General features: G+C 40.7%; 1 protein-coding gene across 2 annotated transcripts in view; it reads left to right on the forward strand.

The window, feature by feature from the left end:
- LOC145554191 (NLR family CARD domain-containing protein 3-like) overlaps positions 1-20632 on the forward strand; it is a 28331-nt gene extending 7699 nt beyond the window's left edge. The window contains exons 1-10 of one of the 2 annotated variants that reach the window (XM_081613684.1): positions 681-830; positions 2571-2702; positions 2856-2975; positions 11979-12057; positions 12218-12446; positions 12590-14378; positions 14838-15011; positions 15496-15669; positions 17172-17218; positions 17364-20632. In XM_081613684.1, the coding sequence (XP_081469810.1) occupies positions 2614-2702; positions 2856-2975; positions 11979-12057; positions 12218-12446; positions 12590-14378; positions 14838-15011; positions 15496-15669; positions 17172-17218; positions 17364-17890 (3228 nt within the window). In that variant the 5' untranslated portion in view covers positions 681-830; positions 2571-2613 and the 3' untranslated portion in view covers positions 17891-20632. Of the gene's footprint in view, positions 1-680; positions 831-2570; positions 2703-2855; positions 2976-11978; positions 12058-12217; positions 12447-12589; positions 14379-14837; positions 15012-15495; positions 15670-17171; positions 17219-17363 lie in introns of those variants that run through there. The other variant, XM_081613685.1, reaches the window with a different exon arrangement.
- Positions 20633-21200: the final 568 nt, after the last annotated feature.

Here is a 21200-nt window from a genome sequence, read left to right on the forward strand (position 1 = left end):
TACTTGTTCACAAGCTTACGGTGCTGTATTAATATTAGCTAGTCATAATTTAGCTAACATTACCTGCATCTAACAACTCAATCGGTTAGTTTGGGGGGGGGATGTGAAAAGTTGTTTGCTTTTTGCTGGTTTATTTCCATGATTCTAATACACACCTGTACAGGTGTAAACCCAGCGTGAGTGTCATAGCGCTCATGTTGCGTTTGAAGGCGGCTCGGAAAAACAGGTTACGACATTGACAACGGATTAAACAGTTTTTACTTGCTGAAAAATAGGACGCAGATATGGGAAGTGCGGGAGCCCCTACTACTGTACCTATCAAATTGATAATAGGAATAAAGGACTGTTGGCAAATCTGAGGTAAAAACAACAAAAAGCTTCAAGTTCTGATCTCTCTCTACCATCACTGACATATTGAGATAATTTAAAAATGCTTAATCTGTGTTTAATAATCATTCATAATGCAGGTTATATTTTCAGCACCATAGGAAGAAAAATCAATTCAAGAGTCCAGTTGGTTCAAAGTTAAACATATTTTAGTTCCAGTACAGCTGAACAGAACCTGAATCCCCAGAATAACAGGAGCAGTTTGTGTACAGTACAAACTGGGAGTGATAATAAGGGTTTATGTTTACAGACAGCAGCAGAAGTCTAAGTCAATATGAGCAACCAGTCCAGTCTGACTAGTTGCAAAAAGACACCAGCAGATCTGTCCTCATTTCTCTCATAACACTATCAGTTTAAACTCACCTGTTCAGGTGTGACACCAGTCTGGTTCTGTTGGGTCTCAGTCTGTTATTCTACAACTCTTTGGATCGTTTGACCAAACTGTAAGTTTGCTTTGTTTCCTAGTTTAATTTCATCTTCAGGAACTTTCTTGTTTGTTTCTGCTTTCTGATGTTTGGAGAAAACATTCACTTCTGATTTTAGCTCAAAGTTTAATCTGTTAATGGCAATTAATCTACAGGATTATTAAATTAATGATAACTGGAATTGAACAACATTATGAACAGCTGATGGTTGTTTTCTTATGTGAAAAAACCCCCACAGCTTCATGTTTATCTTTTCCTAAAATCAATCTCTGATCTTTGCCATTTTTGTTTTGCTTCTTCCTTTCAAAATTAAATATTATTGTTAAAATGTGTATTTTGTCCAGTGAGATTAATAAATTGTCATCTTTTATGGACCAGATAATTCACTTGGAGAGTTTAATTGTGAAACAAAGTAGTAGAGAAGTCAGAGTGAATGTGAATGTTGCTCCATGTCTCCATCTAGTGGAAACCAGAACCAAACATGGAGAAGCAGCATTCAGTTTCTATGCACCACAAATTTGGAACAACCTTCCAGAAAACTGTAAAACAGCTGAAACACTGAGTGCCTTTAAATCTCGACTAAAAACCCACCTGGTTAGAGTTGCTTTGAAACAAAATTTGTTAAGTTTTTAATGACTTAATGTAATGTTTTGATTGTTGATTATATGTAGCATGACTCTGTGTTTTTGATGATGTAAAGCACTTTGGAATGCCTTGCTGGTGAATTGTGCTATACAAATAAAATTTGATTGATTTTGATTGACAATAATTTATTTTGGATCAGGCCAAATCTGTTAAGTTTCACATCTGCTTTAAAGACTTATTGTTACATTTCAATGACTCCAGACAACCAAACTAATTGTCAATCTTTCCGATCTGAGCTTGCAACTTCTCCAAGGTCTGTTCCTTCCTGCCAGCAAGTTTCAGGAACATGCTGGCAAGCTGTGGTTCTCTACAAAAGTCGCTTCCTGTTTGGTTCTGTTCACATAGCATCTGAGGCCGAGTGTTCACAGCAAGACATTTTGTTGTATGAACCAGGCAGCCTCTCAATGGCCAGAATAGCTGCCAACATGTGTTTCATTCAATCACATCATCAAGTATTTATGGAGCACATGTTCAGTTCCAGTGGGCTGCACAGTGGCGCAGTTGGTAGAGCTGTTGCCTTACAGCAAGAAGGTTCTGGGTTTGATTCCCGGCCTGGGGTCTTTCTGCATGGAGTTTGCATGTTCTCCCTGTGCATGCGTGGGTTTTCTCCGGGTACTCCGGTTTCCTCCCACAGTCCAAAAACATGACTGTCAGGTTAATTGGCCTCTCCAAATTGTCCCTAGGTGTGACAGTGTGTGTGCATGGTTGTGTGTCTTTGTGTTGCCCTGTGACAGACTGGCGACCTGTCCAGGGTGACCCCGCCTCTCGCCCGAAACGTTGGCTGGAGAGGCACCAGCAACCCTCCCGACCCCACTGAGGGACAAGGGTGAAAGAAAATGGATGGATGGATGTTCAGTTCCTGATGTTCAGTCAGTGATTCAGTGAATGTAAATGTTGCTCTATGTCTCCATCTAGTGGACTGATAGTAGAAGTGCAGCAGCTGATGGCAGCTTCATCTGCCTCTCTGCTGTCTGACTGCATTCACCCGACACTGATATGAAGCAGAGAAGAAGAGCCAATCAGAGGAGGAGCAGCTGATCTTTTTCCAGCTCTAATGATGTAAAGGATGATCAGAGTTGATGTGCAGATGAATGATGTGTGTTTCCTCTGCAGGTGAAGCTAGAAAGTGTGTGTGAGCTGATGTGAATTCAGCAGCATGGATCAGTGTGAGGACAGAGAGGAGGGAGTCCCTCCCTCTAAAACCACTCTGTGTGGGGAAGATGAGAGCCAGAGCAAAGGTCAGAGGTGAGGTCACCATCTCTAACTGTCCACAGCCCTTTTCACACAGCGTTCACTATATCAGGCCAAAACAGACGTGGTGATGAAGCTGCTGCTGCTCCTCTTTGCTGCTTCATCCAGACTGAACAGATTCAGTTTTAATCATCATGTTTCTGTCAGGATCCATCAGAGACTCAAACCAGAACCAGAACCAGAACCCAGCTGTGTGTCCTTTAAGAGTGATGGGTCAATGGATGCGCTCATTTTCTTTAAATCTCCTGGATCTCCACCATCAGAGAGGTGAGCTGTTTCTAATTGTGTAACTGTTCTGTTTATATCTGTCATTGTGGCCATGTGACGATACCAAGTTCTGTTGTCATGGAAACATTAGAATGAATTTCAGATTATTTTCTTTTTATATTAATTACATAATGGTAACCTGTTCCAATAAGTTACCTGTTTATTGGAACATGTTAACAGTTTAACTTTATTGTCTCCATTAAGGTCAACTGCATTGGACTTGATGAATCTGTTAAAATATTTAATTAAATAACTTAAAAGAACAAAACACCTCCGTTTAGATCAATAGTTCTTACTTAGAGGTTCTAAACATTTAACAGAAGTCTCAAAAACTGTTCTGTTTCCCTGAGATCAATTTAACTACATCAATCATGTAGTGATACTGCTCCCTACTGAGTAGTTATTGACACCATATTTAAAATGACATTTGATGAATCTAACTTTTCTACGGTGGCCGACAGGTGCAAACGCGCAGCGACAGAAAAAAAATGCAAAAAAACAAAAAACAAATAAATGAAATGCAGCAAACAAAAGGAGACATGCAAACAAAAAGTGCTGAAAACGAAGTGCTCCAGACCACTAGGGGTAGTCGGACAAAAAAACAGCTGTGTCCGAATTTAGGCTCTGCATCTTTTCAAAGGCCCTGAGAAATAGATCCTTCGAAGCATAGACATAATAAAAGAGTAGACCCCGCCGACTGGCTACTCCGGCGCATATGCGCTCTTGGAGCGGTCGTCCCTCCTCCTTTGCTCAACCAAAACAGCAGAAGATGTCTTAGCACTTTGGGATATTGTTGTTAGGATCGACGGACTACTGACGTGAGGGCTCGACAGAGGTTTCGCAAGTAAGATGGACATATTATTGTGTGTATTTGTCGTGATTATAATATTACTATACTGCAGTGGTTCCCAAACTTTTTCTCCTGCGCTCATGTTGCGTTTATAGGCGGCTCGGAAAAACAGGTTACCACATGTTGGCAATGGATAAAATAGTTTTAACTGCTGATAAAAGTGACAGAGGACACAGATATGGGAAGTGCAGAAGCCCCTAGTGTATCAAATTGACATAGGAATAAGAGAGAGTTGGCCATTCTAAGGTAAAAACCCAGCGTATGGAGTTCGTTTTTTTTTGTTTTTTTTTCATCCAGACGGCGTTAACCGGCCAAACCTCTCTTTCCCAGAGTAATTCAAGTGATACTGCCTTCCGCCTTCCCGCATATGTTAATTTTATGGCCTCCTGTCCTCTCTGATAACTCCACAGGGGTCCCAGTGGAAGTTCTCCTGCAGATCTCTATTTTCCTTTTCCATTATTTCAATACTTACCCAACAATAGTTTAGTTTTAAATCACTAACAGAAACCTGTTCAAAATTAAGAAATCTGTTTGTGATGGGGTTCTCTTATGACTTGCACAAACAAAAAAAGACTGCCCAAGGCCAGAGATCACTTTAGTGAAATTTATTTAGCTCTTCAAGTGAACAAAGATGGCAGGTGCAAAATATATACAAGGATGTCCAAGGCAGGTTTAAAAACAGACAAACAGCAGGACCTTTGATGTAAGAGTCCATCACCTTCACTGTGGTCTGGCAGGAGTCTAGCCACAGACTGCCTCCCTGTGGCGCAGAGCCCTGCTTTTAAAGCCACATGCTCCGCCCACAGAAGGAGCAAACAAAGCCAAAACAACAAAATTACTTCCAACTCAAATGAATTCTTAAAGTATACAAAATAATAATAAATAATAATAAATAATGGGAAAAAACAAACAAACTTGGAATCAAAAATACAATACTCAATTTAATAAAAAAGACTCCGTATGTTCCGATGACGTCATTGCGTCATCACAGGACTCTCTCCTGGAGCGCCACAATCCGGAAATAACTCTGCTTGAAAACAAAACCGGGAAACTATTTGGAACTGAAAACAAGTTAGGATGGATATGCCAACTAAAGCAGGAACGTTGCGTGTGCACCCACGATGAACCCCGTCAGTTTAAGCTGCAACAGAAGTAAGTTAACGATTGTGTGTTATGTGTGTGCGCATGTTGACACGGACTCATAATTAAGTCCCGGCTCGTGACGGCTCCTCCGTCACCCCGTTCAAAAAAGATTAAACTGTATTAAACACTACAAATAATCATTTTTCCTCAACTATATATATAAATAATAAAAGTTTGGACACTCCATTTCATTCAAAGAGTTTTCTTCATTTTCATGACTATAAAAAATGTAGATTCACACTGAAGGCATCAAAACTATGAATTAACACATGTGGAATTACATACTTAAAAATATGTGAAACAACTGAAAATATGTCTTATATTCTAGGTTCTTCAAGGTAGCCACCAATTGCTTTGATTACTGCTTCGCACATTCTTGGCATTCTCTTGATGACCTTCAAGAGGTTGTCACTTCAAATGGTCTTCCAACAGTCTTGAAGGAGTTCCCAGAGATGCTTAGAACTTGTTGGCCCTTTTTGCCTTCACTCTGGGGTCCAGCTCACCCCAAACCATCTCGACTGGGTTCAGATCCGGTGACTGTGGAGGCCAGGTCATCTGGCGCAGCACCCCATCACTCTCCTTCTTGGTCAAATAGCCCTTACACAGCCTGGAGGCGTGTTTGGGGTCATTGTCCTGTTGAAAAATAAACAATGGTCCAACTAAACGCTAACCGGATGGAATAGGATGCCACTGCAAGATGCTGTGGTAGCCATGCTTGTTCAGTATGCCTTCAATTTTGAATAAATCCCCAACAGTGTCACCAACAAAGCACCCCACACCATCACACCTCCTCCTCCATGCTTCACGGTGGGAACCAGGCATGTGGAGTCCATCCGTTCACCTTTTCTGCGTCGCACAAAGACACGGTGGTTGGAACCAAAGATTAAATATTTGGACTCATCAGACCAAAGCCTAGATTTCCACTGGTCTAATGTCCATTCCTTGTGTTCTTTAGCCCAACAAGTCTCTTCTGCTTGTTGCCTGTCCTTAGCAGTGGTTTCCTAGCAGCTATTCTACCTTGAAGGCCTGATTCACACAGTCTCCTCTTAACAGTTGCTGCAGAGATGTGTCTGCTGCTAGAACTCTGTGTGGCATTGACCTGGCCTCTAATCTGAGCTGCTGTTAACCTGCGATTTCTGAGGCTGGTGACTCGGATGAACTTATCCTCCACAGCAGAGGTGACTCTTGGTCTTCCTTTCCTGGGGCGGTCCTCGTGTGAGCCAGTTTCTTTGTAGCGCTTGATGGTTTTTGGGACTGCACTTGGGGACACTTTCAAAGCTTTCCCAATTTTTCAGACTGATTGACCTTCATTTCTTAAAGTAATGATGGCCACTCCTTTTCTTTACTTAGCTGCTTTTGTTTTGCCATAATACAAATTCTAACACTCTATTCAGTAGGACTATCAGCTGTGTGTCCACCTGACTTCTGCACAACACAACTGATGGTCCCAACCCCATTTATAAGGCAAGAAATCCCACTTATTAACCTGACAACCTGTGAAGTGAAAACCATTTCAGGTGACTACCTCTTGAAACTCATCAAGAGATTGTAGTGTGTGCAAAGCAGTAATCACAGCAAAAGGTTGCTACTTTGAAGAAACTAGAATATAAGGCGTATTTTCACTTGTTTTACACAGTTTTGTTTAGTATATATTTCCACATGTGTTTTGATGCCTTCAGTGTGAATCTACAATGTCAATAGTCATGAAAATAAAGGAAACTCATTGAATGGGTAGGTGTGTCCAAACTTTTGATCTGTACTGTATATACTCCGGAGATTAGAGTATATATACTTTATCTATTAGGGCTGTAGTGATGCAATAATTTCATGATACGATACACAATATTCTGCTCCCGATAAGATATATATTGCAATATTCAGCAAACGATACAATTCAATACACTTTTGCGATTTTCTGAAAGATTTTAGAGGGACAGAGTGATTTTGGTGACATTTTGTGACTGTCATAGAGTTGGATTGAATTAATTTAACTGAACCAACTAGACAATACCTGGCTCTGGTTGGACATGGACACAGACTTAACGAAGACAGCTGGACAAAATGAATCAGAGAAGTGGTGAGAAAACATGTTTCTTTTAATTGAAACAGTACAAACTGTAGTTTACAAGCATTTGTTAAGTAAATAAAGTGCACCAAGTACCCTGTTCTGAATAGTTTGATACCTTTTTAACTTTGACATTGAACATCTGAAGGAATCACTCTAAGTAGGTACCGGCAACCAATTTTTTTTCTTTATATTTTTTCTTCTCTGAATGCATTTTTCTATTAAGTGTATTACCATAAAAGAGCAGAAATAATTTCAGCCCATTATCTCTAACGGTTTCCAAAATTTTGGGGGGTAGGTGTACCTTGCCACAAACCCACTTTTGAGTAGAAAAAGATGGGGTTTTTGAAAGTCAATTAGTTAAAAAATAAATTTGACACTTATTTGTAATGACATCCTTTAAATATAAATAAACCATAATGAAAAACATGAATGTGTACAGTATAAATAGTTTTCTTTTAAAATGAAGGTTCTTTAAAATATGTAATTTTTAAAAATAAAACAAATTTCAATATTTACCCTGACAGCAGAGATGGCATGTTTGGGATATGATATTAAAAAATATATGTTGAAACCAAGCCCCAAAAACTATTTTGCTCGTCCTGCTACGTGGTCTTAACAGGCTCAATTTTTGTAGGGGTCTGGGACTGTTCAATAAAGATTTATTAGGCCGCAAAGCTGTTTCCAAAGCTAATTTGACCGACGGAAAAAATGTTCAAAAATTGACAAAATTAAGTATTTTTTGACCACTCCCCAAACATGTATTTGTCATCAGATTTCAATAAAACTTCTCTACTACAGATAAATTAGGCTGCTGAATAACATAAAGGCATCCATTTTTGGCCACCTTTAATAGTTTCCTTAATATTGCTGGTAGGAAATAGGGATTTTTTGTTTGTTTTAAAAAAAAATCAAATTTTTGAGAATTTTTGACTTGCACCAAAATGTTTATTTGTTTATGCATTTCATTGAAACTTCCTTCCTAGATGTCAATTAGGCTGCAGCATCATATAAAAACATTTATTTATGGTTATCTTTAGTAGTTTTTTTTAATATTGTTGGCAGAAAATAGTGTTTTTTTTAGATTTCTTTCTTTATGGAAAACTCCCTTCTACAGACCATCTGAAAAAGTGCCAAAGAAAGTACAGTTTATCATAAAAATTGTCTAGAATTTATAACTTCAACATAGATACAGTCACTTCATCATGGCGCCACCCACATAACGATGCTCTGGGCGGTTGCCCATGCCTCCCATATCAGAAACCGCCACTGAGCACGTCTGCTAACACGCTTCATGTGCTTGTTGCACAAAATCAGCATAAACCTAAACCACACAAATACAGGGCATCATGCATATTTCCCATGGCCCATAAAAACAGAGGATCTAATCTGCTTTTTTATTATTATTAAATAATAAGGACAGGGAGGGAAGCAAAGCATACCTGTGGAAGAGGAGGAGGAGGATGAATAACCCCACGTTCAGGTGAGGAGGTGAAGGGACCATGTTTGGTTAGTTTCTCCTCTTTTATAAAAGTTTCGACTAGATGTAACTTTAGATTTAACTCCTCCCGCAGTCTTTGTGCGGCGCTCCGGCAGATCGCGCTATAACGCTGTGGAGCTCGGCATAGCGCAGTAGATGTCAGGATCAGACAGCCGGGCGGTTCTTCCGCTTTTCAGTTTGCAAAATCGCAAAACATATGTTAAAACAGCGTCCCCGCTAGACCGTGCACACGGTAAAAAGCTCAGGAGGGGTTCACTCGATCCGCTCTTAGAACTACCGGAGGCTTAAAACTCTGGTTATTCGTTTTTAGCTAACTTCACCACGTAGCCACATTTAGCTTACAGAAGGAACGAAAGCTGGAAGGGGCGACTCGGGGAGATCCGTTAGTATGTTGATACGCGTGGGGCGTCACGCACATTGATTCTGCAAGTGTGGTTCCAGTATTATATTAAAGCTAACAAATTAATCTTTATTTTTATACCTATTTTGTCGGGTTTATTTTTTATAATTCGTTCGCTATTTGACGAAGTTTTGATACTTTTATGATTTACAAAAAAACAAAAACTAAAAAAAAAAATAACCCCTGACAAACCGGGTATGTATAGAAAGCCTATAGTTTAAGGTTTAATATGATATCACTGTTGGCTCATTTGGTCATGTGTTCGTGACGCCCGAACCGATTTTCTTGGACAATGTTTCAGCGCCTTTCAGGAGGGGCGTTCGAATTAGCATAAATAATGCGGCTTTTCTAAAAAAATTATGAAAATTACTGGGAAATTTAAAGTGTTTTATTTACTTCAACATAAATAAAACTGGTATCGTTGGAAACTAAAGTCAATGAACTTTAACACAGCAGTGTTGCTTTTGGAAAAAAAATATTCTGAAAAGGACTTTTGATGGTGGGAAGGGCATTGTCTGTGATCAGCATGGGTTCTCTCCCATTCCTATACCATACCATACCAACTTTATTTATAAAGCACTTTAAAACAACCACAGCTGATACAAAGTGCTGTACATTAAAACACAGCATAATAAAAAATAAAAACTCTTACAGTTTAAAAACAAAAACATACACTCTAAAACTAGATCCCGCAGGAGTTAAAAGCCAAGTAAAATAAATGGGTTTTAAGACGAACTTTAAAAGTGGACAGTGAAGGGGCCTCTCTGACCTGCAAAGGCAAGTCATTCCATAACTTAGGACCTATGACATTCCTGAGTGGAAAGAGCATCTCTGCCGGTACCTACTCTAAGCCTGATGACCTAATCACTCTCCCGGCGAAGCAAGCAGTGAGTGAGCAAGGTGACAGTTGGATGTTACGATACTTGCGGATGAGTATCGATTTTCTTCTCTATATATAGAGTATATATATATATATAGAGTAGGGCTGTGTAATATCGATTTTGTGATATCGATATTTCTTTTTCCGAGAAGAAATATCTCGGAAATAGATATTTCCGAGATATATCTATCTCGGATATATCTCGAGATAGATATATATATATATATATATATATATATATATATATATATATATATATAGTAGGGCTTTGTAATATCGATTTTGTGATATCGATATACCTGGAACGACATAACCATGTGGCGGGCATAGTGTACAGAAAACAGCTATGCAGAATATGGACTGGAAGCCCCGAGGTCAAAGGGGGGAACACCCCAGAAGGTGGTGGAGAATGACCGAGCTAAGATCCGGAGGGACTTCCAGATCCAGACAGACAAAATGGTGATGGCGAACCAACCAGACATTGGTGGTGGTTTTAAATACACCATCTGGTTCTGAGTGAAGCTCCATCAGATCCTCTTTGGGTGGTCAGAGTGGAAACAACTCCTGGTTCTTCTCCGTGTCAGAGATCAACACTAACATCACCAAACGTCTCTCAGTCATTCAGATCTCAAAGCACTGCGTATTACAATCGGTCACATTACAATTATACACTCCTGACCAAAATCTTAAGACCAGTTAAAAAACTGCAAGAATTTGCATTTTACAGTATTGGATCTTAAGAAGGTTCTAAGTAGAGCTTCACAATGTTAAAAGAAGACATCACAACCCATCAGAATCAGATAAGAGGAATCAGAACCCAGCTGTTCTGATTCTTCTTCTTGTTCTGATACAATCACTTTGTAATGCCTTGTTGACGTGTAAAATTATCATTACATTTGTATTCTGAGAGTGGCAAATCGATGGATCAACCCATTGACTTTAAATATCCAGGATCTCCACAATCAGAGAGGTGAGCTGTTTCTAAATGCTGTAACTGTGGAAACTGAACCAGTAAGAACTCAGATGTTCCCAGTTATATTTATAGAGGTTTGATCCATTTTCTAAAGAAATCAGCTGTTTTTTTTGTTGTTTTTAATGGTTTAATTGGCTCCAGAGGCCTTTATTTGACAGTGAATTGACAGGAAAGAGGATAATAAAAAAGGGCAAAGACATGCAGAAAGGGTCACCAGACCAGGAATCGAACCTGCAACAGCTGCGTTGAGGACTGAGGCCTCCATATGTGTCTTGTGCTTAACCCCAAAGACACCACAGCACAACCCAGTTGCTTTGTTCTAATGAAAACACCTCAATAACTTTATCTCTGGGTGATGATGATGATGTTCTGCTGCTTCCTGGCTCCATGTCAGACTAACAGTGGGACACATTTCCACCACCCACTGGGAAATACCTTGTAAACCAGTCTGGTCCATCAGGACTTGGTTCCTGTGTGCATTGTGAGATCAGTTCAGCAGGAAGGAAAGCTTCATGATGTGGTTGGTGAGATCTGCTGGAACTCAACCAGACTGAGCTGATGTGGACCATCAGAGGTTCTGCTGGTTCTTAGTGGGATCAGCAGGAACATTAAATCTTTACAGCTACTTGGATCATCTGGTTCACTGCTCACATCCAGATATCACTTCATGGACCTTTACCTTCTGATTGTCTCTGTGTGGACAGATATAATGTGAGCTCACTGGCTTCCAGGATCTACAGGATCCATTTTAAATCCTCTATAACATCCAGGAGAGGATCCCACATGGACACACCCACATATCTCAGAGCTCCTCCATGTCCACATCACCTCAGATCCAGTCATCAGAACCTGATGGATGTCCCACACTGTCCTGAAGACCTGTGTGGACAGAGCCTTCACTTCCACTGTCCCCAAGCTCTGGGACTCTGTCTCCACCAGCATCAGATCTGCTGACAGTGTGGACAGTTTGAAGTCCAAGTTCAGCACCAACTTTTTAAAATGTCTACTGGTGATTCTGGTGTTACTGGTCTTCATCCTTGTAGTTCATCTTCCTCTTTCTAACTTCTTTGTATTGTGTTCATGTGATGCTCTGTTTTCTGCTTTTAATGTGACACTCTTAGTTATTTTTATTAGTAAATATTGCTGGATGAATATTTCGTGACTTTCTGATTGTTCCTGGTTCCTCCACAGAGTGGACAAGCAGAGCTCAGAGGTTCCCAGTGGTCCATCTGCCCAGCAGCATCAAACACAGCTGGACTCCATATTTATGGTCTGTACATGAACAATAACTATATTTCCATGGTTCTGTTCACAGTCATCTCCATGCTGCACTTTGTAGACCAGAGGACTGTCAGTCTGTCCAACATCCATCTGGTGTTTGGCTCCATGATTTCAGTCTGATGTTTCCTTCATCTATTATTCTGTTCCAGCTGCTGGAGGAAAACATTGTCACTTTTGTGAAGAACGAGCTGAAGAAGATCCAGAAGGTTCTGAGTCCAGATTACCCAGAATGCTCAGAGAGTCAGAGAGATGATGATGAGGTGTTGGAAGGTGAGGATGAAGAGCAGAGGAGGAGCAGCAGAGAGGCAGTGATGAAGATCACACTGAACTTCCTGAGGAGGATGAAGCAGGAGGAGCTGGCTAACCGTCTGCAGAGCAGTAAGAAGATTTCTGCAAAGATTTGACCTGAAGGATAAATGACACATTTACTGATGTCTAAAGAAACGGAATCACATTTATTTAAATCAACTTCAGAAGATTGTTTTGTTTAGTTGTTGAATTTTCTGTTTGTGTTACTTTAGAACATCTTGCTGCAGTTTGTGAACAACTTAAATCTGGTTTGAAGAAGAAGTTCCAGTCTGTGTTTGAGGGGATTGCTAAAGCAGGAAGTCCAACCCTTCTGAACCAGATCTACACAGAGCTCTACATCACAGAGGGAGGGACTGGAGGGGTCAATGATGAACATGAGGTCAGACAGATTGAAACATCATCCAGGAAACCACACAGACCAGAAACAACAATCAGACAAGAAGACATCTTTAAAGTCCCACCTGGAAGAGATCAACCAATCAGAACAGTGATGACAAAGGGAGTGGCTGGCATTGGGAAAACAGTCTTAACACAGAAGTTCACTCTGGACTGGGCTGAAGACAAAGCCCACCAGAATATCCACTTCATATTTCCATTCACCTTCAGAGAGCTGAATGTGCTGAAAGAGAAAAAGTTCAGCTTGGTGGAACTTGTTCATCACTTCTTTACTGAAACCAAAGAAATCAGCAGCTTTGAACACTTCCAGGTTCTGTTCATCTTTGATGGCTTGGATGAGAGTAGACTTCCGCTGGACTTCCACAACAAGGAGATCCTGACTGATGCTACAGAGTCCAGCTCAGTGGATGTTCTGCTGACAAACCTCATCAGGGGGAAACTGCTTCCCTCTGCTCTCCTCTGGATAACCACACGACCTGCAGCAGCCAATCAGATCCCTCCTCAGTGTGTTGGCATGGTGACAGAGGTCAGAGGGTTCAATGACCTGCAGAAGGAGGAGTACTTCAGGAAGCGATTCAGAGATGAGGAGCAGGCCAGCAGGATCATCTCCCACATGAAGACATCACAAAGCCTCCACATCATGTGCCACATCCCAGTCTTCTGCTGGATCACTGCTACAGTTCTGGAGGATGTGTTGGAGACCAGAGAGGGAGGAGAGCTGCCCAGAACCCTGACTGAGATGTACATCCACTTCCTGGTGGTTCAGTCAAAAGTGAAGAAAGTCAAGTATGATGGAGGAGCTGAAACAGATCCTCACTGGAGTCCAGAGAGCAGGAAGATGATCGAGTCTCTGGGAAAACTGGCTTTTGATCAGCTGCAGAAAGGAAACCTGATCTTCTATGAATCAGACCTGACAGAGTGTGGCATTGATATCAGAGCAGCCTCAGTGTACTCAGGAGTGTTCACACAGATCTTTAGAGAGGAGAGAGGGCTGTACCAGGACAAGGTGTTCTGCTTCGTCCATCTGAGTGTTCAGGAGTTTCTGGCTGCTCTTCATGTTCATCTGACCTTCATCACCTCTGGAGTCAACTTGATGGAAGAAACACAAACCTCTAAGAAGGCTTCATCATCTAATAAACATGAACCAAAGTCTCTCCATCAGAGAGCTGTTGACCAGGCCTTGCAGAGTCCAAATGGACACCTGGACTTGTTCCTCCGTTTCCTCCTGGGACTTTCACTGCAGACCAATCAGAGACTCCTACAAGTTCTGCTGACACAGACAGGAAGTAGCTCCCAGACTAATCAGGAAACAGTTCAGTACATCAAGGAGAAGATCAGTGAGAATGTGTCTGCAGAGAAAAGCATCAATCTGTTCCACTGTCTGAATGAACTGAATGATCGTTCCCTAGTGGAGGAGATCCAACAGTCTCTGAGTTCAGGACATCTCTCCACAGATAAACTGTCTCCTGCTCAGTGGTCAGCTCTGGGTTTCATTTTGGTGTCATCAGGTAAAGATCTGGATATGTTTGACCTGAAGAAATACTCTGCTTCAGAGGAGGCTCTTCTGAAGTTGCTGCCAGTGGTTAAAGCCTCCAACAAAGCTCTGTAAGGACACACATTGTTACTGCTGTTATTTTTTAAAGAAATTTGTTAGTGATGAGGTAAATATTGAGTCATGCTTCATCAGTTTGTTTGTTGGTTCCTTGTCTCCTCAATGTTAGCCGCTAGCAGATGATGAGTAAAGAGAGACCGGCTCTCATAGGTGACTATTCATAATGCTACATGTTCAAGCAGCAGAAATAATTTTTTTCTGTTGAAGCTAAAACTGAATTAATGCAGTTCATTATAGAAATTAATGTTTCTCTTACCAGCCTCTTTTCTGGCTGCTGTATTGCAGTCTTTTAATACAGGAGGCCCAACTATAAATTAAACGGGTACCCAATACATAAATCATAAAGATGTAAAAAATATGACGTTTTTCCAATATGTGCAAAAAGAACATCGCTGAAAGTCAAAACATACATTTTGAAGAATTATTTAATATCTTCCTCCCTGTCTCCTCAGACTGAATGGCTGTAACCTCTCAGAGAGAAGCTGTGAAGCTCTGGCCTCAGTTCTCAGCTCCCAGTCCTCCAGTCTCAGAGAACTGGACCTGAGTAACAACAACCTGCAGGATTCAGGAGTGAAGCTTCTCTCTGCTGGACTGAAGAGTCCAAACTGCAACCTGGAAACTCTCAGGTAAAATGTTCTCAGTCCTGGTGAAACCAGATTTCTGTCATTGACCTGCTTTCACATATGATGTCATTCTAATTTGTTATAATAATAAATGTCTGTGACATTCTTAACTTGCTAAATCTCAAAACATATTAAAGGCTAATTTTCATTTCCTCCTGGCTGAAAGAACCAAAAAGAGATTTATTAAGAGAAGAGGAGGTCAGGCTTCGATTGATAGTATAACTATGTGTACTTGACAGATTGTTGCATAGTTGAACAAAGGAGCATTATTGCAGATCTTTCCAAACATCAGTTGTCAGACTTTCTCAAACATCATGTGGGAAATGTTGATTTTATTACCTACAAAAGGAAATACAGTTTTATTAATATTTCATATTAATAGGTTAAGCACCAGTTTCTTGTGTGTTTTCCTCTCCTATAAATGTCCAGTTCAGACCTTGGGCTCTACCTCAATGTTCTCATCATGTGATGAATTGTGTGTCTGCAGCTTATCAGGCTGTTTGGTCTCAGAGGAAGGCTGTGCTTCTCTGGCCTCAGCTCTGACCTTTAACCCCTCCCATCTGAAAGAGTTGGACCTGAGCTACAATCATCCAGGAGATTCAGGAGTGAAGCTGCTGTCGGCTGGACGGAAGGATCCAGACTGGAGACTGGAAGCTCTCAAGTATGGATATTTGAAATTTTTGTTTGAAACTAACAAGGGCCAAATATAGCTCCATTCATATTTGGGGAAGGGCATCTGGTAAAATTATGAAATGAATGAGGGGAAACAGGAGAGAATGGAAATCCCGTTTTCCAGAAGGAAGGAAGAACTGCAGTGAATGATGAGGAAAAAGTAGAAAATGGAGCTGCAGCTCTCAGATATTTCAGTCATCATGTTTTCTACCAATGAATCCACTGATTAAAGCAGGAATCTCATCTCCATGTTCTCCTCCAGAGGTTCCCAAGGTTTGTTCCTGGAAGCTGCTGCTGGTTCCTCCAATCCAGGCTCCGCCCCCTTTAGAGGAAATCTGTCCATATATGGAGCTAAGAGTCACCTTGATGCTGCAAAGCTTTGTTCAGGATGAGATGTCAGGATGTTGGTGTCAGTCTGTTCCAGGCTTTAGTTGTTCTCCTCATGAGGAGCTGAAGTCTCTGACAGGAACGTGGAGCTGAACAGGAGAAGAACTTGAAGCTTCTTGTTCTGTCTGATTGCAGCAGCAGGACAATCCAACATTTTAATCTGACTTCATCTGGAAATGTTTCTTTGACCTGAATCAGTTTGAAGGCAGGCCAGCTCCTCATCAGAGCTGAGATCTTCTCTGTCATCCATGCTGGAAATGTACAAATCCAGCAGCTCCTGGTCAGTGACATCAGAGTGTGACATCATCAGTAGAATGATGATGTCATTTCCTCTCAGAGCAGCTTGGAAATCTGAGACTGTTGGAGCGTTTGATCTGCTAGTTCTGGTTCCAGATTCTCCTTAGACACTTTCACAAGCCATTACTGCAGCTGCTGGATTCAGGAAGCTGCTTCTTCTTCTTGGTCTCATTGTAAATGTGTTCAGCGCCACCTGGTGGTGCTGGTTGGAAGAGGAAGTGCTGAAAGGTTGGAGGTGTTTGTCAGAGGTGTGTGATGATGGAAGCCTCTCCCTGGTTTGTGAGTCTGAGCTCAGAGATCAAATCTTTGGTTCTTGTTGAACTCTTTGTTGAATGTGATGCAGCTTCTCCTTTTTAATGTTTGTATTTCTGGATATTACAGTGAGGCCACAGCAGGTTTTCAGCAGCAGGGCTGTTTAATGTTTCATTCCTTCATCTGTGTGTGGGAGTGAGGATGGAGCAGGTATCCAGGTGTTGATCAGTTTAGATTGATTGGATTTTAATGTTGATTATTAAATCAGGTTGAGCTTCCAGAAATGTTTCCTGATGTCCTTTAAGGCTTCAGTGAGTTTCTTCAGGTTGTTACTGAGGGATTTCCTTTCTCCTCTCTGTTGGAGCTTTTCCTGTGTTTGGAGAAATGAGTTGTGCTGCAGCAGCACCAACTGTCCTTCCTACATCCACTGCAGTTTGCAATCCACATGTTGGACTGTTCCTCACTCAGTGGAGGACAGTGTGTGTCTGAGAGACATGTAATGTCCATGTTTGCTGCTGAAAGAGACTGATGGTCTGACCCCCCTCCTCCTTTCAGGGTGGAGCCTGCTGGAGGCCGATTCTTGACACCAGGTCTGAGGAAGTGTAAGTGTGTTTTTCATCTGATTCATGACAACAAAGCAGCTCACATTCAACCATCTTCAAACTGTCACATCACTCATTCAGGATCATCATCAAAGATCAATAAATGATCAATAACTGCAGCTGGATTGTGTTTGTTCTCCATCAGATTCCTGTCAACTCACCATCGACACAAATACAGTGAGCAGATACCTCAAACTGTCTGAAGACAACAGGAAGGTGACATATGTGAAGGATCTTCAGTCATATCCTGATCATCCAGACAGATTTGATTACTGGGATCAGCTGTTGTGTAGAACTGGTCTGACTGGTCGCTGTTACTGGGAGGTCGAGTGGAGAGGAAGAGTTTATTTATCAGTGAGTTACAGAAAAATCAGGAGGAAAGGAAACAGTATAGACTGTAGATTTGGAGGAAATGATCATTCCTGGAGTCTTAGATGCTCTAATAATAAAGGTTACTCTGTCTGGCACAATAACAGTTTAACGCGTCTCTCCTCCTCATCAGTCTCTAACAGAGTATCAGTGTATGTGGACTGTCCCGCTGGCATTCTGTCCTTCTACAGAGTCTCCTCTGACTCACTGATCCACCTCCACACCTTCAACACCACATTCACTGAACCTCTGATTCCTGGACTTAAGCTCTGGAGTGCTGGTTCCTCAGTGTGTCTGTGCTGATGTGAATCTAAAGATTTTCCTCCTCTGAGAAAAACTCTCTCACAGTTGAACAGACAGTTCAGTCTCTACATTTTTTCATGGATCCACTGTTTCTTTGTGAAACTCTAACACACGGTTGTTCAAAAATGTCTCCGTCTAAATCAGTGTTTCTCAACCTTTATTGGGCCAGCGCCCCCTAGCCTTTATCCAGGTCCCTCACCGCCCTCACTGCTTTTGGGAAACAAAACCAAGGCTTTATTAAGCCAGGATATCTGAAAAATACTGGCTTAATCTGCTATTCTTGTTTTGTAAAACAGCTCTCAAAGTTTGAATTCAAGATAAAGACATATTAAGCAGTTTGTTCAGGAAAAGAAAACAAGAAACATCATCTGTTTATGTTGTTTGATTGCAGTTCATCACTAATCTAATAATCCTGAAAATTAACCTTTAAAACAATGTTTCTCAACCTTTTTTGGGCGAGCACCCCACTAGCCCTTATCCAGGTCCCTCACTGCCCCCCACCAAAGAATTTGCAGGCTACTTTGCACTGACTATTATTTTATCATTAATATTACTATCACTATTGTAGATGTTTTGATTTTTATGCTTGTTTCTGTATTTATCATCAAAAATTATTTCCCAGAGAACAAAAAAGCCATGTGAATAGAAATTATTTTCACAGGTGTCTATGAAAAATGCAATGAACATTCAAGTTAAAATTGGTAGGTCTAACAGCAGCCAGTCAGAGTGGAAAAAATATTCTTATTTTGTGCCATTTTCTAGTTGTTAAATATTCCACAAAATGACCAGATAAAAGATGTACAACATGCCAGTTTAAACTTTGAACTATTTGAAACGACTGAGCTCTGCAACATTAAAACATGGATAGAACTGTAACTACATTAATCATAACTCTTCTTCTCTTCAGTGTTTCTGTCAGTTTCTGGTGGTGCAGCTCTGTGCTGCCTTCAGGAGAATGGGACATCAGAGTATCATCCATAAAATTTCATCCACATGGCATTTATTGTGCAAACCAGAGCTTTCAGTGGAAACACAAAAGTTCCAGGTCCTTTTAATGCCATACAAATATGAGACAGAAACATGGTTTATATCTTTATATAGACCTGTCTATTGATTTATAGATTAATAGTTTTACTGGACAGAAATTACGAAGAACAAATCTGGTTCTTAATCAAATCCTAATGAGTCAAATTGAAAGTGTCATGGAGTCATCAGCCTCATGACATCAACATTGACATGAAAAAATAATATTGAAGAAATAAATATATCAAATCTAATTAAAAACATAAATAAGTGATCAGTTCTTTACTGTTATGGTCTGTAAGATATATTTATTCTCAGTACTAGATGTGGTCTCAACAAACCCATGGCACTTCAACAATATTATTTTACCTTTTATCTGGAAATAGTGTCCGTTTATTCTTGCCATACAGTCTCTGTATTAATTATTGCTGGAAAGGTCTTGCCATACCAGTTTATTCCTCTGTATTTACTTTAGTTTCTTAGTTTATTCTTGCATTTTGTTCTTCATTTCCATTTAGTTTCCTTTGATTAGTACAGAGGTGGGCATCTCCAGGCCTCGAGGGCCGGTCTCCTGCAACTTTTAGGTGCATCTCTACTTCAACACACCTGAGTCAAATAATGAGGTCATTAGCAGGTCTCTGGAGAACCTGACTACACTGAGGAGGTGATTGAGCTACTGGATCCAGCTGTGTTGGACCAGGGAGACATTAAGAGTTGCAGGACACTGGACCTCCAGGACCAGGATTGATCACCGCTGCATTAGTATTATCCTCTCTTGGTTTATTGCTATGTCCACTTTAGTTTCTTTCCTGTTGCTAGATTTATTTTATCATGACACTCACCATCAGTAATTTTCACTCATCACCTGCTGCGCCGACTAATTGTCATGTGTTTCATATCGTGTTGATTTTTCACTGTTCAGAGTCGGATTCTGTTTTTATGGCATAATTCACATCTAGTTCATCGCTTCGTTTTATGTCCCGCTTCTTCTGTTTCAGAGTTTTGCGCAATGTGCGTGTCGTTGTTTTTTCTCTTCTTTTTTTTTAACACTGCATGGTGCGCAGCGTTCGGGAAACGTATTGATGGGGAAAAGGCAGACTGACATAAACCTTTTAAAACAATGGAAATACGTTTGGTATTCTGATTATTGAAATTTAAAAGTACTGTGTTGTTCCATCAAACCCATTTCATACCGGACCACTTACAGCACCAGTGTTAACGCTATAAAATGAACGCTCTCTATCGTGGTATCACCCATGAAGGGATTTCTTTATTTAAATGGATTCATTTTTCAGAGGGATACAAAGTCAGGGTATCATGATTTTAGTAATTACATGTTTATTTTCTGTTGTCCTTCCATGGAACCATTCAGCCTTCAAACGGAAATAAAACACTTTTTAATACAAGTTGCTGCTTTGACATGATCACAGAACTGCCAAAACATATGTACAAAAATACCAGACAAAGTGAATCACAGCAGCGTCATCAGCCGGTGTAACGCTGAACTGATGGGGAGAAGCTACTAGCAGGAGCGGAGCTGCGGCAAGGAGCTACAAACACTGAATAGAAGAAGAGCTGCCATTGATAACGTTGCAGCCAAGCATGATTTAATGTTACACAATACAGTTTTACCAAGTTGCTCAAAGTCTAAACTGGCATTGTTGTGCATATCAGGTGTAAAGTTTACCTTCGATCAAACGCCCCCCAAAGGAATCCCAGCGCCCCTTTTTGTAAAATTTCTGCCAGCGCCCCTGCCGTCCTCTGAACGCCCCCTGGGGGCGGTACCATCCACGTTGAGAACCGCTAGTCTAGACTTTGTCGTAAAACCTGGCTAGGACTGGGTGAGATCTTCCAGGACTCGCAGAAAACAGGTCTTCAAGAAATCTGAGAGTGGGACAGTAATCTTGCATTCTGATTAAAAGTGATTAAAAAGTTTTATTTTTGTTTCAGCATTATCATGTAATGAATGTTATCCAATTTATGTAATCTTGTACTCTGATTCAATGATGATTAAATAGAAATGTTTTATTTAGTCAAATGTAATCTGACTTGAGAAAGAAAATGTTTAACAAAGGTAAAAGATGATTCAGAACACAGATCTCTAGTGCTGTGTCGCAAACCTATGTAACCCCCATAAACTACGCGGATCTGTCTGTATGCTTAATGTGTTGTCTTATTAGTTGTCCTGTAGAGGGCACTAGACCCAAATTTCTCCTGTGTCGGTAAAGAAGAAGAGTAAGGCATGAGGGAAATGAGAATGGCAGACTATGTAGACTAAGCACGTTTC

This window comes from Poecilia reticulata, chromosome 12 (genome assembly GCF_904066995.2).
Source record: "Poecilia reticulata chromosome 12, P_reticulata-male-v2, whole genome shotgun sequence".
NCBI lineage: Eukaryota > Metazoa > Chordata > Actinopteri > Cyprinodontiformes > Poeciliidae > Poecilia > Poecilia reticulata.